The following is a 21723-nucleotide window of genomic DNA, read 5'->3' on the forward strand; positions in this document are numbered from 1 at the left end:
AGAGGTTCAATAGAAAAAATAGGTTATGAATATATGGTCTCCTGGCTTTCATCTTTATACTTAACCTTGTGGGTTGAACTGTGCGGTAACTGGGTTTTTTTCTGCAGACATGAGAGTGCAGCGTAGAACAGGAAAGCTGGAATTACTTGGCTGAAATGTGGAACATTCTACAAAATATAGAGGAGTTCAGTGTTCTGATAATAACAAATAAATTCTGTAGCTATTTCATACATTAAAAGAATTGTTATATATGTCATTGTGTGGAAAAGTGTAATTACTGTCTAATTCAATTACATTGAAATATCTCTCAATGTAAAGAAACTTACATAAGTAAATATGGCCTTGCTTAAAAACAAATAAATGAAAAGCCATAATGTGTAATGAGGTAGAAATAATCTTTAGGGATTTTTTTACCTTTATGTTCATTATCTTTCTGTAGCCAATTATTTTACCTAACGTGGATTTTTTTGTTTGTTTGTTTTTGATAAAAAGTGTGCGTGCATACAACTACAAATGTAAATTCACTTTAGTCTCACATATCTGTGCCTCTAAAAATCTCTCTGCATCAATGGCTATGCATAAATTGTTTGAGTTATGCCTTTTGTTATCAGTGCCTTTTGTAACTTAAGAGTCACGTCAGTGTTAAGAATTTGCTAGTTGGGACAACTGGAAGAAGTCGCTCAGAGCAGGTTAATACATGATGCTTTTCAAATAGTGCAATACCATGTTTCTGTGCTTTTGGGGGAAGGGGGACAGGAAGGCTGTTTTTAATAGGGAGTGGAAATAGTTTTGAAAACAGCGGGGGGAAACTTTGACAGTTTTGCACAGAGATTTTCATGGGCCAGATAAAAGCAATGGGAAGGCAGGCATGTCCAAATCATAGTCCTTTCCACTTTAGGTATACTATGACCATTGATCAGAAAAGTGTTGTGATGTTTCGTAATGGTTTGTGATTTGCTCCACCTGGAGTATGCTTGCAGGGAAATCATTTTCCAGGCCAATTCATCTCTGACACCTCTTGTTACTAGATAAAGCTTCTGGCAATCAGAGCAAAGCTACTATGTGGCTTTTGTATCTAAACTGGTGAGAATAGTAGTTCAAAGCTAGCATAATGTAGGAAAGGCTAAGCTGGAATTGTGCACAGTTTTTAACTGTTCAAGCTGTGTTTCTGAAGAGGTGAGAGATTATGAGTTTGCTGACTAGTCTATGTGTCGCAGGCATGCGTCGGACCCAGTGTTGGTAACTATTTTGTCAGGTTCCTGCAGGCAACATAGACTATTTGCATGAAGGACTTTTTTGCTGGCATCTGGAGTTGGCAACAAAAACTTGCACTAACATATTTGGTACTGTGAGCAGCATCTTATTGTATTCCCTGGCAGGACAGACTGTGCAGGCAGCGCTCTTAACTTCTGGTTTGCTGATTTGAATGTGAGAGAGGAATTAAAAAAGCATCCAGAAAACAGTAAAATATTCTGAAGAGCACAATTTATTTATTTTTTAGTTCCTATATTAATAGGTCAGGATATGAACTTTTTCTTTCTTAGTTGTGGTCATTGCTAGAGAGTTTCAATCTGGCATATGTTTTTCTTTTTTAAAAGTATCGGTCACTTTTTTTTTAATTGGGTCTTTTGCTAATTTCCAATTGCAGATAAGCATTTTAATAAAGACACACTGTAATTATTGTAACTTGAACTATCTAGACTGACAATGTGAATGTGTAGTTGTAATAATATCTTGGAGGAGCGCACAATTTAGACTTCGTAAAAACAATCTAAAATTTAAGACCTTCTCTCCAAAAATGTTATAATATCTTGAGTCTCTAATCATAGCAGAGAAGTATTTAGTGAAAAATGGTGACTTTGATGTATTAATAAAGTACATAGAAATATTTGCTTGTTTTCCCCTATTGAGAACACTTTTATTCTCAGAGAGATTTAGAATGAGGACAAATTTTAGTTTCCCATCTTTTATAATGTGCTAGTTATAGCTAGCGTGATTCTTAAGATTTATAGCTTCAGGTTTTATTGATCAGATCTAGAAGAAAAATTGTTTTAAAACTGCTTGCTAATTTTCTAAATGATTTATCTATTTAGAATTCTGTTCAACTTTGGAGTTGTTTTTTTTCCCACTAGAAAGATTTCTGCTTGGTTGAACATTATTTGTAATCTGTTTTTATTTCCAATTTAGAGCATAGCAGATTTGGGGGATAAAATTACAGGTATTTGTGAGTTTGAAAGACTTTTCAATATGGTGAGAACATAGGATGAGTTATAACTTTGAGTTTGGTACTAGTTATTTTAATTCAGTTTCATCCTTCAGATTATTAAGCACAGTGATTTACTGTGAGTTTTCCTGCAAATAAGAACTGTAATATTGAAAAGACACATATGTACGTGTGTGTGCCTATATATATACACGCGTGCAAGTTATATGTGAAATGTGTGTGGGTTTTTTGTTTTTGTTTTTTTTTAAATATGGTAGCTTATCTAATGCTAATAACAGTAAGCATATAATGAATTGACAGTGAGAACAGGGTGGACTGTCCGGTGGGTGAGGAATTGGTTGGATGGTCGAATCCAGAGGGTAGCCATCAATGGCTCAATGTCCAGATGGAGATTGGTGACAAGTGGTGTCCCGCAGAGGTCCGTATTGGGACCGGTACTGTTCAATATCTTCATCAATGACATAGACAATGGGATCGAGTGCACCCTCAGCAAGTTTGCAGACAACACCAAGCTGTGTGGTGCAGTCGACACACCTGAGGAACGGGAAGCCATCCACAGGGACCTGGACAAGCTCGAGAAGTGGGCCTGGTAAACCTCATGAGGTTCAACAAGGCCAAGTGCAAGGTCCTGCACCTGGGTTGGGGCAACCCTCGGTATCAATACAGGCTGGGGGATGAAGGGATTGAGAGCAGTCCTGCTGAGAAGGACTTGAGGGTACTGGTGGATGAAAAGCTGGACATGAGCCAGCATGTGCGCTTGCAGCCCAGGAGGCCAACTGTATCCTGGGCTGCATCACAAGAAGCGTGGCCAGCAGGTCCAGGGGGGGATTCTGCCCCTTTACTCAGCTCTGGTGAGACCCCACCTGCAGTACTGCGCCAGCTCTTGAGTCCTCAGCACAAGACAGACATGGACCTGTTGGAGCGGGTCCAGAGGAGGGCCTCGAAAATGATCAGAGGGATGGAACACCTCTCCCATGAAGAAAGGCTGAGAGAGTTGGGGTTTTTCAGCCTGGAGAAGAGAAGGCTTCAGGGGGACCTTATTGTGGCCCCCAGTACTTAAGGGGTCTTATAAAAAACATGGCGGCAAACTTTTTAGCAGGGCCTGTTGCGACAGGACGAGGGGGAATGGCTTTAAACTAAAAGAGGGTAGATTCAGACTAGATATAAGGAAGAAACTTTTTACAATGAGGGTGGTGAAACACTGGAGCAGGTTGCCCAGAGAGGTGGTAGATGCCCCATCCCTGGAAACATTCAAGGCCAGGTTGGACGGGGCTCTCAGCAACCTGATCTAGTTGAAGATGTCCCTGCCCATGGCAGGGTGGTTGGACTAGGTGACCTTTAAAGGTCCCTTCCAATCCAAACTATTCTATGATTCTAACAGTCCTTTGAAATCACTATGAGAGAAAATAAAACATTCCTGTATAAACAAATACTACTAATGAGAATCCCTCCAGTAAAAAACCTGCTGAGAAACATAGGCCTTGACTCAGTGCAGCAGCTCCTGCCCGGCAGCCCCTGCCTGGAACCTAGCTTCAGGTGCTGGAGCAGAGAGCCTGAGAAATCTTGTATTGGGCAAGTGGGGGACAGTGAGACCTTGCAGAGAGCAGGTGAAGTCAGGATGGGCATAAATCACAAAACAAGCTGAAGGCAATTCAGATGCTTCCACTGCTGTTTATTGAAGGATTTTTGTTACCTATCTAAATAACAATAATTATACTTATCTCTTACTCAGAACAAATCTCTAATAAGAATTGAGAGAGCTTTTGTAATTAGATAGAGGCATTTTAAATAGTTAATGGTTTTATTTAATTTGGTATGTTTTCATTTTGCATGAGGTATATGTAAATAGATTTTTCGTACATATGGGAGAGAAGAAAATAGTGTATAATCTCGGAGACTAATGGTAGCATTCATCTTCTCTATCCTGTTTGCTCATGGACTTCTAATAAAATATAGCTGTAGAACAAGAGCAATATGTTTCTTTCTCGTTAAACTTTTGCTTGGACTTTTGTCCAATGAGCAATACAGTACACTGACATGCATTCTGCTTCTAGATAATCTCCATACTAAACTTTCTTAATGTTTCCACCACAAACTGGAACCCCTGTTTCCTGTGTGACCAGCCTCATGAAATGATAAGTCATGAGACTCTCTTGCTTTATGAAGTGTTCACTTCATTGAAATTTCTTTACATCTGAAGAACAGCAGGAAAATTCTGTGAAGAATCCTATTTATTGGGAGAGTGTGTGCCATCCTTTGCGGACAGGAGCAGGTTCTGCCTGCTCAGAGCTTCATCCACGCACCAGTTTTAATGTGGTGCAGAAGTATCTTGCGTGCAAGAAGATCTAGGAGTTGGTTTTTAGAAGAGCATTATGTGAATAGCACGGGTAAATGTGTGGGGGGTTTTATTAACAAGATACAAAGTTAGCTTGTAAAGCATCTTGCCACTAAACATGCTCAAGTTTTAATGTGTTTTTAAGGGAGTAGATAGAGTTCAGCTCTACCATATGGAAATGTCCAGGGGTTATTTTCGTAAAGAATTAAGTCAGTTTTTAAAAACGTGGTTATTCATTTTATGTATCTGAAGGGATAAGAAGAAACCTTGCTGCAGGGAATGTAGGGAAGCTTTTTCTGTAGGAAAGCTTCTTCCACTTCTAAAGGATCTGATATGAGACAGTTTGCTCCATGGATCTGAAGCCTGACTGATTCCAGAAATGGAGAACTTTGGAGACCTAACTCTTTTGAGTGTTGTGGAAACTTGCTGCAAGTTGTATATTGTAAAGAGTATCCACCAGCTACTCAAAGAAGAATTAAATTCAGTTAAAACAGTTATTGACTGTTACTTAACTTCAATAAAGTTGTGGATTTCCTGTTCATTAGTGTGAAATGTTTTTCAAGCATCTCATCTGTAGTGAATGATCAGATATCTTATTTCTTTTTTAGTGGTTTAGAGAGTGAATCATGTTTTTCAGCCTCAATATAAAGTGCATCCAAATGGTGTTGAGTTCCTCTTCTGGTTTAGAAACGGATTCAGAATATTCTAAATACAAATCTATATAATCAGGCATTTTTCTTCAGAATTGAAACTCTTAATGAGAAAACCTTGCCAGTCTGAAGAGGAATAATTCCTTGCTTCATGTCGATAACACTGTATTTAGCCTGTGCAAATGAGATTTTCAGATGTATTGAGTTATCACTCTAATAAGAGTGATACAAACAAACCTTCAACAGAGTTATGGGATAATCTGACTAACATCAGCAAATTGCTACTTGGTACAGTGGAATCTGTGGACGGTAGCTCTCAAAAAGCTGCTGTTGCAAAGGGTAGGACTCTCTGACAAGAACAACGTCCTTACGTGGCATGGTGCGGCCTTGTACAGGTAATGAGAAATATTCTTTAGACGCTTAGTATGAATTAATATTAATGTGATGTCCTACTCAGGCTAATATATCCTCCTCATCAGGTCTAGTAAGCTCGCCTAGCAGTATGCTAAGATGGTTATACTGTTGCTAAACTGGGCAGACAAGGTTGGATGTCTGCATGGCAGTGTTTTTACCGTATTGGCTGTACACTGAATTTGTTTTACAGTAATTGGGGATTTGACAGACAAGTTTTGTTTCAGTCATTGTTATTTCTTTAACATTGAAAAATCAGCATTGATGTAGAGAACCATGAATAATTAGATCAAATTTAAATGTGGTGCAAGAATTTTGTGTTTGAGTCTCCAGTGTGATTCTTAGTGATAATGATTTTGTAAATCCTGTCTGATTTGCCATGTTACTTTTAGTGATTATGACTTAAGATTGTAACCTTCAAAGCGTAATTGAAGTTCTGCATTTCTTGCTGCTTTTACAAAACAAGCTAGAGGCAAGGTCCTGAATAGTTAGAGCTTCCTGGGGTTACTCCTGGCAGTTGCTGTGCCTGTCACGCAAAGGATTGGTATTTGAGAACAGAACATCCCCACTGAAAGAGCAGAGAGAAGAAAAAAGCTCAGTAGACTTAATGTGCATTAACTTCCAACATCGACACAGTCCTTTAAGAATGCATTGCTGGTAATAGCAAGATAGGCTTTGAATTTATTCATTATTTGCAGTAACTTTCTGGGTGAAAACTCTTTATGTATATGCAACATACCTTTGAACAAGACAATTTTCTCCATTTGCAAGTAGTTAAAGCTATCTTGCATATCTACTGTGGAATATCTAATGCACCATAATTTCCTTCGTACAGTTTGGCCCTTGTACACAGGCTCTACGCAAGGTAGATAGACTTTTAAGTTCCTGAAATCTACTCTAATAAAGGATGGATGTGTATCAAAACCTGGGAAAAGAAAGTGTTTCTCATTTGTTTGCTACATATTGCAGGGAGGTCTATCCCATATATGCCCCAGGAGGAGGGCTCTCATGGACTGTTGGTAGGTGGCTGTAGGGCCTGGAAAGGCTCATGCAGGTGTCAGGTCTGAGGGCAAATGAACTGGAAGTTCCTGTTGCAATGAGGGATCTCTGAGTTGTTGCTGAAGAGTATGCCCCAAAAGTTCAGATACAATGTCTGTCTGGAATATGAAGTTTAAGGGGAATTTTCTCAGGCCTATGATATCAGCCTGTACCTTTCCATCTGCAAAACCAGTGGAATTCTGTTCTCTTTTCAGTCTTTATGGAAGTCCTACTTTATTATCATCCTTCCTGATCATTAATTTTGTTTCAGTTTTTATTTGCATGAAATACTAGTTATATACATATGTATATATGTAATTATGATAACTTATAAATAAATTACATGATGCTGACTTACTGTCTCAAAGGAGTGCAAATGTCTTGCTTTAGTCGCTGCTAGCTCTTCCTATAATGACAGTTATCTTCTAAGCTTGTTCCCTATCTACTTAGCCTAAGGAATAGTGCAAATATAATACTTTGATCCTAAGGTTACCAGCGCTTTTGGAGGAGTTTTGATCCTCCTAGCAGAGGCTTTTGTTGGGTTTCTTTTGTGATCGATGTAGTGACTTTTCATTTTCTGTTGCAGACACTTACTGTTGGATGGAGAGTTTTTTGGACTCTCATTTTCATTCTTCAGAACAGATATATTCTGTTGGATTTTTCTTGCCTAACAATTTGTCTCTGTATTAGCATAGCTTGTATTGTATGCTACTTTGAGTCAGGTGTTAAGAATAGTGCGAGAGTATCTTAACAGAAGGACTTTGCATATTGCAGCTAGTTGACCTGACTTCACAAAGCTTTTTAACTTAACATGCACAATCATCATGTTGTAGCTTGCTCCAAGAAGAAGAGGTGCTAACATTAAACACACAACCTGAAAACTACATCTTTTCCTGTCACTAAGACAATGCAGTTAGTGAGAGGAATACCTGATTTACATCAGACACGTATAGGGTTGTCATTCTAGCACTAGCCTTTGCAATGAAAAAGGCAGAAACCTCAGCTTTTCTGAACAAAAGTGTCATTGGCCTGAATGTAATGTGGTGGATTTAAACTGGGATGGAGATGTGCATACCTTACCTAGTGTGGTGTGATCTTTCACTGGAGCATAAACAGAGCCTGTATTGTACTGTTTCCTCTCTTGGCATATTTTCTTATTTGAGTCCTCAAACATTACAGATAGATGACAGAGTAGGACGAGGCAGTCACTGTCCCTCGCTCAGCCGCTCTGCGAGCCCAGGCTGGGTTACGTAATGTGCTCCGCATCACCGTACTCTCGTTATGGAAAGTGTTTTCACGTACTGCTGTATTTTTTTCAAGAATAGTTTGAGTTATTTATCATTTTTCTTATCAGCAACTGCCTTCCGATTAAAAGCTGGGGTTTTTTTCTGCCATACGTACTGGGTAAATGTTTAAAAATCATATACTTGGCATTTGGGAAGGGTAAAGTCAAGGGAAAGTATTTTTTAATGAGATATTATTGTATCTGATTTTTTAAATATAGCATAGTTTTGAATGCTATATAGGTTTGTGGGTGGGTATTTTTTAATTTTAATGATGGGTTTTTTTGCTGCCCACCCCCAGTGATTTAGTATATTAACAAATAGTCTTGACCCTCAAAGTTGCTCTGTTTTAATTCTTGAGTTAAAGGAAAGAAAATACATCCAAAATGTCTCAGCTGTACTGTGAGATCAAGTTGCTCTTATCAAAGGGTAGAGAATAGCTCTTTATTTGTTCCATGTATTGGGCAAGAGTTCAGTAGCCTTTATTAGAGATAAATGGGACCAAATTCTTGATGTTGGAACTTCTAGTGAAAGGGAGCAGCTCACAAAACCTGCTCAGTTATTCAGGTCCTTATCCGATACCCAAATGGATGCTTGAGTTCACTCACAAGGCATCCTAGCCTTTATAATTTGGGCAAAAGAAGTTATGTAGACATTTTTATAGATTAGAGACCGAGGTTCAGCTTTTCTTACAAGCTGTGCTTGTTCTGTACATGAGTTTGAAAACCTAACCAGCGAGAATTATAACAGTGGCAGCAACATTGCAAAACCTGCATGGAACATAAAGGTTAAAGAGTATGAGATGATGTGTATTTCCAAAAGGCACCCGGACTTAGTACTTTCAAAAAAAAAACCAAAAAATTGGAGAGAGATGTTTTTGAAGTGAATTACTTGGAAGAGGAAAAACAAGTGTTTGGTTTTTTCAAAATAAGTCTCTTGAAATACTTGACTACAAGTCAAAAAGTCTTCTTGCTGTGTACATCTTTAGTTGTGAGAAATAAGGATGCAATGTCTACCGGAATACCTCAAGCTCTCTTGTCCTCATATGCGTTGTTATTGATAATTTTCAACCTTTAAGAGTAACATAACTTCTAACAAAAGTAAGAAATTTAACTTCATTCTCTCTTGTCATTGGCAGACAAAAATAATGGTCTTCCAGAAAACAAATGAAAAAAGAAACACTGTATTCTACAAAATTTTGTCTGTGTTCTTAGCAAAACAGCATATTTTTGAGGATTTAGTACTTCAAAGAAGCCTTCTTGAAAACAAGGCATACTCATGAACTGAATCTCATTGTTTAAACATCTTAACCACATCAAAATAACTTGTATTTTTTTGAGTGTACATCTTTTAAATGACAAATTTTTACTCTCATTCTCTGATTGAGAGTTTCGCTGGCTGTGGAGTCCAGCAGTCATAATCATAGATGGAGTTGAAGCTCAACAGCTGTTCCTTGCGCTAAATGTGATTCACTTCTTTTTATTTTTGTGTGTCTTTCTTTTGCTGCCACTGTTTTAAGTGGACAGGGCGTCAAACAGTGACACCTAAATGGTGTTTTGTGCCTAATGCTTGTGATGTAAGACAGCTAGCATTTGAAGAGTTAATTTTATTAAAAGATGTCCAGAATAGTGTTGTTTAACAATATGAATTGTTCTGAACTTCAGTTTCCTTTTTTTGTAGTATAGTCTTTTTTTTGTAGTATAGTACCAACTTGCATTCAAAATTACACTTCCCTAAGTTGCTATGCACATTAAAGCTTGGGATTCAATAAAAGTTAAAACAGCAGATTTTATCCCATCCCCTTATTGTCAACTTGTTCTACTGAGTGCCAATATTGAAGACCAGATCACCTTTTGGACAAGAGCACTCTGGCATCTGACGTTTGCTCACGTAACTTGAACTCTTGATATTATTTGTGCAATTTTTATTAAAGGTATTTCCAGGTGTTACTTAAAAACAAAAATGCTAGAAAGGTACAACTGAGCTATCTTACTGGTTTTTAAAAAGGAATTTTTAATAAGAGGTGGTTGAATATAAGTGAATATTCCAATATAATATGTCACTATAATATATATGGATGCTTGATGTTTTTTCTGTGCAGACTTAGTTTTAATGATTCCCACCAGATTGCTCTTACTGTTCAGGCATTTTAGAAAGGAACCAAACTTTCAATGTGCTTTTTATTTGTAAGATTTTACTTTGTGTATGAATTGTGTGTAATGATACAGTGAGGATTGAGTTTTTTATCAGTTTTCGTTTTGTTATTTGAGTAGAATCAAATAATCATTAGTTGAATGGGAAGTAAGTTATTTTCCATGGATTTTAGTGTTCTGTGAACTTGAACTTCAAATTCAATCACAAAAATTCCATTTTAAAAACGCCTGGAGGCATCAGGTTAAATGAAGATGCTTTGGGGATTGCAAAGTATGTCCAGACGGCAAAGCCATGCAACATGAATTCTTCCCTGCCTCCTCCTTGGTGGAGATTCCTGTTCATCTTTGTGTCCCTGTAATGTGGAATGGTATGTGACAGGCAGTGCTGTGCTGCTCTCCTCTAGGTAAAGGTAAAACTCAAATGTTTTGACCTGCTATTTTTCTGTAAGACTTCAAATATACCCCAGGGTTCGTGTTAGGGAAGAAACATGATTGCCTGCGATGTTCCAATAGCCGGAAAAGGAAGGGACAGCTGTTCTTTTACGAAGTGCATTACAATTGGTCACCGTTCTTATAGACTCTAAAACTCCAGTTTAGTATGTGTCTGTGATACCTTTTTCCCCGCCCCACCCCCCCCACCCCCCAAAAAAAAAAACCTCTCACCATGACAGATACTTTATTATCCCAGGGAAGGAGTTTTCCTGACCCATGTTAATTCTTGTTGTTCTTGTTCATTCATTTCTCATGGTGGAAATGTGGATATAGCTCGAAAGTTTTTATAGCCGAATTTCTTAGCTGTTAGTGACGAAATCAGAATAGATCAGAATGTCCATTTCTGTAGTTTTTAATGCCACTCAGCGTGGGTTCCTCCCTCTTTTGCCTGTTCACCCAGACCCAAGTTAAATTTCTGTTTCTGAAATATGCCCACATACAAAACCTGAACAGCTCTATGGTTTGTCCATCTGCAGTTGCTGAGCATTTGATTTTGGTTTGGAAAATCAAATTTTGCAGAGGAGAGTTAGTGTCTCCTTTGCAATTATGTAGCTAATTAGTCTTCTCTTCTAACATCCCAAAAGTACTGTGCTTGCTGTTTGCTTTGTGTGTCAATGTAGATCCACTATAAATTACCTTGTTACGGGAATTTTAAAATTTTTTTTTCTTGTGGCAATTCAGAAAATTGTGAGCTTGTGCTCTTAAGGAACATGCATGCTTAGAATGACATTTATATGTTTGTAAAAACTCTTGGTCTTTCCTAAAATGGTGCTTTTGTGGCCTTTTTCGAGGTTGCTTTGTAGTTCTCTTCTGATTTACCTTTTATTTTCTACTGTATATCTACCACTGCCATCTAATTTTTTTAAAGTCTCCACAAGCTACAGTGGCACGCACAAGTAAATGACTTAGTGGTTTAATCCACAGTGTGACAGTTTTTATTTTATTATTACCACCTAGAATCAAGTCAAAGAATATGCACTATTAAATTGGTACTGAAGATCTTAACTAGAAACAACACTGGGGTTTGGCAGGTAACGGCTGAAGTGACCCTCATTGCTAGAGACTTCTCCTACAGGACAAGGTCTCTGGAGCCATTGGTTATTGCTGTCGTAATGAGCAAGAGGCAAAGATTCCTCCTCAGATTTTTGTGATTGCTTGGAAGTCTAGATTTGCTCTGCCCTAATAGATGGCACAAAGAGGGTATGTCCTGAAATGTAATGTGTAGTGATAAAGTCTTATTAGTGAAAGTTTAATACTGGGCTTTCAAAAAAACGTTTCTTTCAAATGCAGTGCAAGTGTTTATGGAAATACTAGCATGAGCGTTAGTTCAAGAAATTAATGGAGTCAGCATGACAAATCTAGTCATTTCAACTACAACATATCTATCATCTGGCTTCAAAGGGTACTTTGTGGTTAGCTATGTAATATGTATTATTTTCGTGGTTAAGGCATGCTTTCCTCCTGTTTTTAGGCATGCAGAAGACTATTATTGTAGCTTGTTAGGCTTGTTTACTATATTGGAGCTGCATCTTAAATTTGAAATATGGTGAGAAAATAGAGGTCTGCTGCTAAAAATGTTGTTAGCCAAAATTAGTTAGAAATTTGTTAATTTTTTGACAATGTGAAAATTAGGTTAAGAAATATTGGGGGAAAAATCCAAAGAAATAGCAGATTGATTACACTCAAGGTAGGGATACAAAATTAATTTGTAACAGATTTAAAAGTTTTGAAAGCCTAATACTTAATCTTTTTCTTCTACTTTCAGTTGACAATAATACAACTACTTTTCAAGTTCTAGTTAAGTTATGCGTTTTTAAGGTACCACTTTGTGGTTGGACATACGTCCAAAGAGTTAGTGGCCTCAATTATAGAATTATGAACCTAAACTAAACTTTTGTGAAGTTGGAATGTAAAAGCCAAATATTTAAATGTGTTCCTTTTTTGTGTGTGGAGGAACAAAAAATCTATTTAGAGTAGACAGTTATTCTACCTTACAAAATGATAATTCTAAAAAATTCTAAATTCTAAAAAAAAATTTGCAAAATCTTCAAATAAAATTTAGTGTTCTAGTGATTCTCAAGCATAGCCCTGGGACTTCACACAGGGGGAGACCTCTGTGCTATTGGACACTATTTTGTGGAAATATTTTGTAATCATATTCTTATACGTTATCTATGAACTCAGGAGTTACAAATCATGCTGGTTGAATAGTCCTATCTCTCTAACCTAACTGAAAAATACACTAAGTGAAATATTATATTTAAAAATAGTTTCACTTACAGGGAATGTTTATTAAAGTTATTATAGGGTATGTTGGAATTGAAACTCTTTCAATATTTATGATTGTGTATTTAGGGTTGATTTCTGCCAGGAACAGATGGTATTGAAGCAGACAACTGACAAGTGATACAGCAGAAAACACCTATTAAATGATATTTTGTAAGTGTGGTCATGAACTAATGAGAGTATTTTAAAGTGTTATTGCAAAATTTGGTTTTGAAGAGCAGATAGGATAAAGAGGAGTTTTTATGAAGGGGGAAGTTGCATTCATGCTTTTCCTTCTCCAAAAAATACTTTTAATTCAAAGATTTTGGTTCAGTAGATGTTGAACTGTTTGAAGAGCAAATTGAAGTTATATTCTAATATACTCTTGGGGAAGCTATAGTCAGGTTATGGCAGTCTTACTGGATATGTACGGGCTAATAGAGAACTGCCTTTAAGACATCTGGCTCCTTAAAACTCTCTATAGTTTTATGTAGTTACTCTAAATCAATTGCTGAGATAGAACCCAAACCAGGAATAAATTGTTATATCTCAAAAGGTACTTACTATTTTAAAAAGAGGTAGATTTGAATGCTGCGTTTTTAAATTAGCCATACATTTGTGCATTGTAGAAGTTTTCATCCATGAAATAACCAGTGAAACAATTAAAGCCTATGTTTTAGGTAAAATGAAACAAAGTGGTATTACCCTTGTTCTAGGTTAGGGGAGTTATGAAGAAGCTCATAGCACCACTATCCCTGTCACTCTATTCCAAATTTGGTTTTAACAGGGTCATAAGGCCTTCTCCTATGCATTTCTCATGTCATAATCCTTATAGAAACTCCTGTGCAGATGAAGTGTTTGGGAAACCTGAGAAGTGGAAGTACTGTGAATGGAAGGATTATATGTTTTTCATGTAATGCAATCCAAAGGCACATGTAAATATGATGTTGAGGTTTTTGTGACACAGAACTGTCATTCTGAAAATGACCGAGCCCTTTTATTGCTTTTTAGTTTGTTGATAGTGTTGACCAATATCTGGAATTAAACTTCGGAGTTTCTTATTAGGAATATAAATGTCTTTGTTGTTTCTACTGGAATACCAACATTCTCTTTCAACTATGTAAAACCTGCCTACTGCAATTAGTGTGATGTATTTCCTTACTAACATTATAGCTGATTTAGAGTTGTAATAGTCCCGTTTGCCTTGCAGATTTTTGAACTGGAAAATGAAGATGGCACAACACTTGCTTTCCTGTGTTGTCAAATACTGCAGTAATACTGCGATATTTGGAATTAAACAGTACCAACAGTATTAGATTTTACATTTTGTGTAACAGTGACTTTTATGTACAAACCCCCTTCTCTCTTGAAGTGTTTCTTTTAGTGTCATTTAAGTTTATGAAATTAAAGGAACAACACTAGGGCCGGTATTTATATTAGTATGATATATTAGTGCTGCAAGATGTCTGCTTCCAAAGTTTCTTGTTAAAACTGAAAGCTTGATTAGTGTTATTTACTGTAATGCTTTATATGCATACTGATGAGAGCTTGCTGAATGCAGCATTTCTGCTTTTGTAAGAAGTTCTAAAAAACAGGTTTTTAAATACTAAACCAAAAACTTTCTCACAGAGAAATTAAATTAAAAAAAAAATTTTTGGAAGCATCAAAAAGTGCCAGCTGTGAAACTAGGGGAAAAAAAGTCAAGGCTTCTGTCGAAGCACCCTCAGCATGCAGAATACTTGTGGTTGATAAAGACCCTGGGGCTTGGGATTGTTGAAATACCAAGCTCTGGAGTTGATCCAGAAGATGACAAGCCATGAGCATCCCAGCAGGGCTGCCCTGGTGCTGTAGAGCAGGGAAGTCTCCACCACCCTCCTGCATACGTACCCTCCCAGTTTGTACTCCCTGCTGCAGAACTGGGAATTGGGCTTTGAATATTTCCAAGCTGTCAGCTTAAGAGTAGCAAAACTGAAATATTTGCATGACTGGAAACACACAGCTTGGAAACACAGGAGTGCTGGAGTGGAAATATGCTTGTGTTTGAGCTGCTTTCATGTTTGTATCTTGGTGGTTTCAGGATGCTCAATAGTTTACATTAGTAGAGCTTGGATTTTTGGAGAAGCGTGGCTTGAATTTATCAGAAATTTGGACCATGGATGTTTCAGGAAAATAAATTTGGGGTTTGGTGATTAGCATTTTTCTAGACAAATAGCTCCCTTCCCTCTACCGTTTTATTGGAAGATTTCTGATTGGTTATATCAGATTGGTTACTTGCATGACTTCTGTCACTGAGATGTTAAAAAAACAAAAACAAACAAAAAACCAAACCAAACAAACCAACACCACAACAAATGTGATGAAAATTTTGATAATAATGAGTTTTGCCCTTTAAGTGGGGAATGCAGTTTTTGCTTGTGTTCCTGAGTGAATACTGTCTCTACAGAAGGACGTACTCATGGCCCATCTTATTTTCTCTAATGCTACAATGAAATTGCAGACAGTATAATATCATACTCGTTTTTCTGTGTTCGTTAATCTGTAGATTATAGGCTCTTTAGCATTATCAAAAAGGCTTAAATGGGGTTGCAAAATACTAGATAGCTATGGTAGCTCTGCTCCTCCAGACTAGAGGAATGAAAACTGATTTTCATTGCTGGCTGGTCTTTACTGCCTTTGGGCTGGGGAAGCAAGTTTAGTATGTGTGTTACTTTTTTCCTCTGTGCTTTCTGTCTGTCGTCTTTTTCTTCCCCCCCGATGGCAAGTCCTTGGTACCAGGGGCTGTCTTTTTTGTCATACATGTATAATCTGCAATTGAGACATACTGGCAAGTAATTGATACTGTGAGGCATTTTGTGGTGTTAATGATAAGTAGGTAGTATTGATTCCTTATTCAGGGTGCATCAGTGTCAGGTTTGCACCACTCATTTTGGAATTACTTGTGTATAATTCAAAAAATTATGTTAGGAAACATTGATAAGATGGTGACTGTGTAATTTCGACTTTTTCTGAGCAGGGACTAAACAGGGAGTAGGATGTTTGGGGTGTGGGATCGTGTGTGTGTGTGGTGTTGTCTTGGGTGGGGGTTGAGTGTTCTAAGTTCTGAAATTGTCTTTTATGTTTTAGAAGTGACTTTTTGGGCCTCAGCTCTAGTTTTGCTATCAGATCTCTCCTGCCATGAACTTTAATTTTCTTCTTGTATGCTGCTAGGTCTCAAGTAGGGATTCACTGAATAAGGTTGTTTTGGCAAGGGAGAGGAATACTTTTTACAGTAAAATGTCAGTTAAAATGTGCGTTAATTTTACCATAGTTGTGACATAACAGTTGAATTAATAGAAATGTCTTGCAATTTAAAATTTCTTGCTGCTTATGATCCTGACCCCTCACCCCCCGTGTATTTGAAACTCTACTAAAAAGATCTAGATATCTAAGCAGAGCTTAGGCCAGAACCAGGATGATCTGTCTCTTTTCTGATTTCTCAGTGGCCTTCCCTCAGGGAGCAAACTGTTTGGTTCTTGTTCGTTTTTATCACTCACTGTGATGTGAAACTGATCTTATTTTTCTGATTAAGCTATAAACTGGTGCAGGGAAATCGGCACTGATCCTGAAAAAGTTGAGAAATATTTTGTGCTAGTCTTTCAAAAGTGAATCTTCATCAGTATATATTGTGTATGGCTAAGTAAGTTCTCTTACTTGTACCTTCAAAAGGGCCTTAGACCAGCCTGAGCTAATCAGAAGTGCTGGGTCCTGCTTGCATCCTCCACAGTGTTCTCTGCAAAATAAATTGCATCTCTACCTTCTCTTTGCTTATTTACAGTAAACAAAACAGTTTAAGTCGGATTTCAGTATTTTTGCCCCTACTCACTCTAGCTTCTTTTCTATTTGCTATTTAAAAAATAACTGCTGAAAGTAACTTTAAACTTTCCAAAGAAAATGTTTCTCACTAATTGTTGCATATGAATGTGACATACCAGTTTTTAACTGTGTAGGACAGCCTCAAGTTCCTGTCTCTGGAGACAAGTGAATGGTGATTTCTAACTGATGGGTTAATCTAAAGATGTGATGAGCATCTGTCAATCTGTGTATGTCAGGAAAACACTAGTTGACTACGTAGGTATTAAGAGTTCCTTAGGGAGAAACATGCTTGTCTTAGTAAATGTGACTAATGTCTTTAGAGTAATTATGTTTTCTAAAATATAAAATGTACAATATTTGGAAGATGCACTTTTATGCAGTGTTTTTTCATAAGTCATACAGAATGCTAAACCATACTTTTTTATTTTAAATAAAACCTTTTTTCCCCCCTCTTACCACAGGATAATGAGAAAAGGACCCCTTTACATGCTGCTGCCTATCTGGGAGATGCAGAAATTATTGAACTACTTATTTTATCTGGTATGTTCTGTTCCTGTTAATGGAAAAAAAATAACTCTATGCACATCCAAAGAAATATTTACGTACATCTTAGTCTGTTTAGCTTTTATTGAGACATTTAATATACTAGAAATTAAAGATGTTTGTGCTGAAATTTTGGTTTCCAGACTTATCAGTGTTGTAATACTGTGTAGTTCTGCTCTAAAATATTTCTTTGTAGACAGCTTTCTCAGTTATAGCTATTTTTAGTTGTAGCTTGATCAGCTTTAGGTAGTTTAACTCTAGTTTAAAGAAGTAATAGTGTATATGTTATAGGTAGATGTTAGCAGCATTGCTTTGGTTCTGAAATGGCCTTCAGAAGAACAATTAAAGTTGAACATGGAAGATGACATCCAGAGTTGGTTATATTATTTTTAAGTATCCTTTGCTGTTGGCTTAAATGCTCAGAATATAATTAGGATCAGCTGAAAATTTTAAAATCTCGTGTCTTTTTTTTCTATTTATTTGTACTAAGACAAAGTACAAGTTCTGTAAAACAGTATACTTCTGTCTTTTAAAAAAAAAAAAAAAAAAAAAGGTAGAACATCAAGAAACTAAACCAAAAACCTGAAAGCAAAACTTCACAACTGAGGTACTGAATTGATTGTCTTTGATCTTGGACAAATCTACCCATCAGGTAGCTTGAGGGTGAATTCATGATATGGAGCTTTAAGGTTAAATAAAAAGATTAAAACCTGTAACAGTCCCATAGAACTACTTTAATCTTCAGTCTGCTTAATGGCACACCATACCTGTACAAAGCTGGCTATTTCCACACACCCTCCACGGTCCCCATCAACCTTTAATAACAAATTTTCCTTTAAGGAAATGTCACTTTTAAGATTGTAGGAGTCAATTCCAGACTTTCAATTGAAATTACTAAGCACAAATTTATTTTTTATAATTTAGCAAGATATAATATTCTGATTATATATATTTTATGTATTCTTTATATATAATTATGTATACTTATAATTAATTAATATCACATTATGTATATTTTATATATGTATTTCCCATGGAAATATTCTGTAGTGATAATTTGTCCAGAAAAGTTCACCTGTGTTGCTAAGAAGGTGCTGTTTTTCCCTATCAAGAAAAAAAACAAGTTCTGGTGACTGTTCAATATAGAGAATGATCCCTTTCTTCTGAAAAGGGGTCTTGGATTTGGCAAGGATATTTCTTTTTGCTTGGGTTTGCACAGTGATTAAAACAAAACCAAACAAAAACCCAAAACAACTAACCACGTTATAAACTTTGCAGTGTTGTAGTCAGCTATTTCTGGGAGTGGAGCTTCTCACTGTTTTGGGTGAACAGAGTCCAGTTACCAGAACTGTGATTGAAGAAAATCTCTCTCTCTCTCTCGGGCAAAGGGCTTATGGAAGGAGCAAGATTCTAGTTCAGATATTAATGAAACAAGATCCTGACTGGGGGATGGCAGTAGGGGAAGAAAGGTTAGTTATGCTGTTTGGGCACATAGCCTGGGGATAAGTGTAAGAAAAATTGGAGAACAAAGGAGGGAAGTGAGGAACTAAGAATTAGGGCTGTACAAATAGTCCAAAGTTGAGCTGTTGCATGGAGAAGAGGTGGTGGGGTGCTGCTGTGTCTGCAGATTGTTCAGGAAGACTGGGAGGCATTGATGTGTCTCAGATAACATTTATTTAATGAAAATCAAGATTTACTTACATAAAACAACGCATTAAATAGTTGCAAAATCAAAAGCTTCGGAAGCTGTGGAATGTATAGGCAATATCGGTCTAACCTTGCTGTGCTCATGTGCTGTGCTGTGGACTTCAATTACATGTTTGTGCCTTGCTGTAGGAGCACAGCCTCATGAATTTCACAGGGAGGGGCTGCGCTGGGAACGAATCGGGGTGGTACAGTGAAGGAGGCACAGATGCCAGTTGTTGATGCATTTGTAAGTGAATGAAGAGGGGCATTCATTGCAGGATGAGAAAATGATGTCTGCGTGTTAAGGCTGTTCAGTTTGAAAGGCTGTACTATACTTGGGCACTAATCTGTATATTACCTGCTTGCAAGCTGTGGGTTTTAGGCAAGCACCTTAAACCAGACTCTTTAAAAAGTAGTCATCAATTTAGTCTTCCTCATTTCCGAATGCTGGATTTGAAATCTTTGTGGATTGTGAAGTGTGAGCGCCCACAGCTGTATCTGAAGTGCTGCACCAGCTACTTCTCTGTGAAATCAGGCCTAGGTGTCTCAAAAAGCACAAGCCAAGATTTTTCTTTTAACTCTTCTATTTGGAAGACGGGGAACAGAAGTTAAGTGTATTTATCCTCTTCATTTCATAAAGATACGGAAAATTCATCTATTGTGTTTCAGCTGGAAATCAAATATGTCCTTTGAGACAGATGCATAATGTTACATTTTGTCATAATAGATGAGCATTAGGGAGCAAATAAAGAACATCTGTTACCACAGCAAGGTTTGAAGGATGCTTGCCGTGTTGCAAGACCTCTTTTTGAACAATGAGAAAATAGTTTGTTGAATAAATAACATTTCTGAACAACAGTCTCCTCTGTGCAGTAAATTTGCATGTAAAAATTTTGTATATGGCTTTAATTGACCTATTGTAATATATTTGCACAAGGGATTGAATTAAGTAGTGTAGTCTACTTTCATCCTAGTATTTCTTGCCTTGTGAGTGCTTGGCTTTGCAACTTGTAATGTCCTCTAATGTAGTTTTACTGGAATGTTATTAGGAACCACTTTACAGTTTTCCTGCTGTGCAAGCTATCCCACGAAGACTGTTTGCATTGACTTTTTTATTCTTTCTTCAAACTGGACCTCAAAGTTACTGAAGTCAATATTAATCTTTCCACTACTCAGTGGCTCTTACTTGATTCTTTCTCATTATTCTCTATTCTTAGTTAAAGTGCGTATCATGTTACCTAGACATAGTTGTTGTTTGTTGTTTTTTGTTGTTTTTTTTTTTTTAATTTGATTGGAATGTCTTTTGCATCCCCCTCCAGGGGATCCACATTGCTTTCAAGTATGTATTTTGGATCATACGTTGCTGTTACAATATCTTTATATTACTTTGCTATAGACCTAAGCAACCCATATTGCACATTCTGAAGGTATAACCTGTTCAGCCTACTTGCAGACTTTTGTGCAGTAAGTTTTCAGTCTTACAAGCATACTTACTTAGTTTTTGAATTCTTGAGATATTTTCCCACCAAATGTCAAGGTTGCTCTGTGACCTCTTCTACTGTAGTCTTTCACTTGGGCAAGGGACCTGAAGGTAATGGTTTGGATACAGACTCTGAACAGCAAAGAAAATTGCTTCAGTGACTGCAGTTTGGGGCTGGACATTTAGATTGCCTTTTGTTTTTTATCTTGAGACAGTGCTTCACTGAACACTAATAAGCTTGTCTCCTGAGGATGTGAACATCTTATCAGCAAATCATCATACTACTATGGTCTGTCTGGAAGTCTAAATATTCAAATCATCTTTCCCTGTTAGATTGTAGCTAGATAAGCAATTAGCATTCCTGTATTTGTTAGGTAAGGAGGTGAACAGTAAGTAAAAAAGAGGCATAATGATGGTTGTTTATAGTGTACAGAATGATGGAACAAAAGTTTATATTTTAGTCACTTGAGAATCATAATTTCAGAAGCATTTTCTTTTTTGTTTTACTCTGTGAAGAGTCGTAACACCCATCACAGTTGTATTTTTATGATGTACGTACAACTCTGCGTCCTGGTGCACAAATACATCTGTCTACTTTGCATAATTGCACTGACTTTAATTGTCTAAATACTTGATGGCAAACTACTGAGAAGTAGAAAAGTAAAATAATTGAGGCTTAATTAACTGAATGTCCAAGTTCTTGTTCTTTCCAAGAAGTCCTGATTAAAAAAATCAAACCCTTCTTTCAGTTAAGTCCTGCATGTGAACTGGGGAGGCTTCTTGCTTTATAAAAAATAATTCTTTCTGTTTGTCCTATGCTTTTTTTTAATGCCATCAGAGTCTATTCTGCAGGCAAGTGACATGAGGAGCAGGACAGATTAGTGCTATCCCAGAATGTGTTCTTTTGATTAGTAACTTTTTTCATGTGTTTTCTTTAAAATACCATGCAGACTGTTATTGCTTTCACTGAAGTCAATGTAATTCATGAAAATAAACATCTGGATTATCTGTTGTTTTCTTTTGAATAGATTTAGTTACTATATTGCATTGATACTTAAATACTAACACAACACATTTCTGTTTGTTTAACCCAAAATTTTCACTCATGGAGCTCAGCATACATGACTGTGTGGTCAAACTCAATCTCATTAAGGTTTGGCAGCCCACGAGTTTTTGTTGTGCTTTCCTCTGGGTCAGCTGGAAAATGTAAGAATCGTGCTGATGCTGGAAAACTATCGTTACAGTAATAACAGATTTTGGAGGACAGTAAAGACCCACCAATGTTACTCCATGCTACCTGCGTTTCTTTCA

At 37.0% G+C, this 21723-nt stretch overlaps 1 protein-coding gene across 8 annotated transcripts in view; it reads left to right on the top strand.

Moving 5' to 3' along the window:
* The window catches only part of ANKRD28 (ankyrin repeat domain 28), a 125416-nt gene that overhangs the window by 50366 nt on the left and 53327 nt on the right, over window positions 1-21723 (top strand). For all 8 annotated transcript variants that reach the window (XM_075143465.1, XM_075143466.1, XM_075143461.1 and 5 more), the window contains one exon: window positions 17165-17243. In XM_075143465.1, coding sequence (XP_074999566.1) covers window positions 17165-17243 — 79 coding nt within the window. The remainder of the gene's footprint in view (window positions 1-17164; window positions 17244-21723) is intronic.

The sequence above is a fragment of the Calonectris borealis genome, chromosome 2 (assembly GCF_964195595.1).
Source record: "Calonectris borealis chromosome 2, bCalBor7.hap1.2, whole genome shotgun sequence".
NCBI lineage: Eukaryota > Metazoa > Chordata > Aves > Procellariiformes > Procellariidae > Calonectris > Calonectris borealis.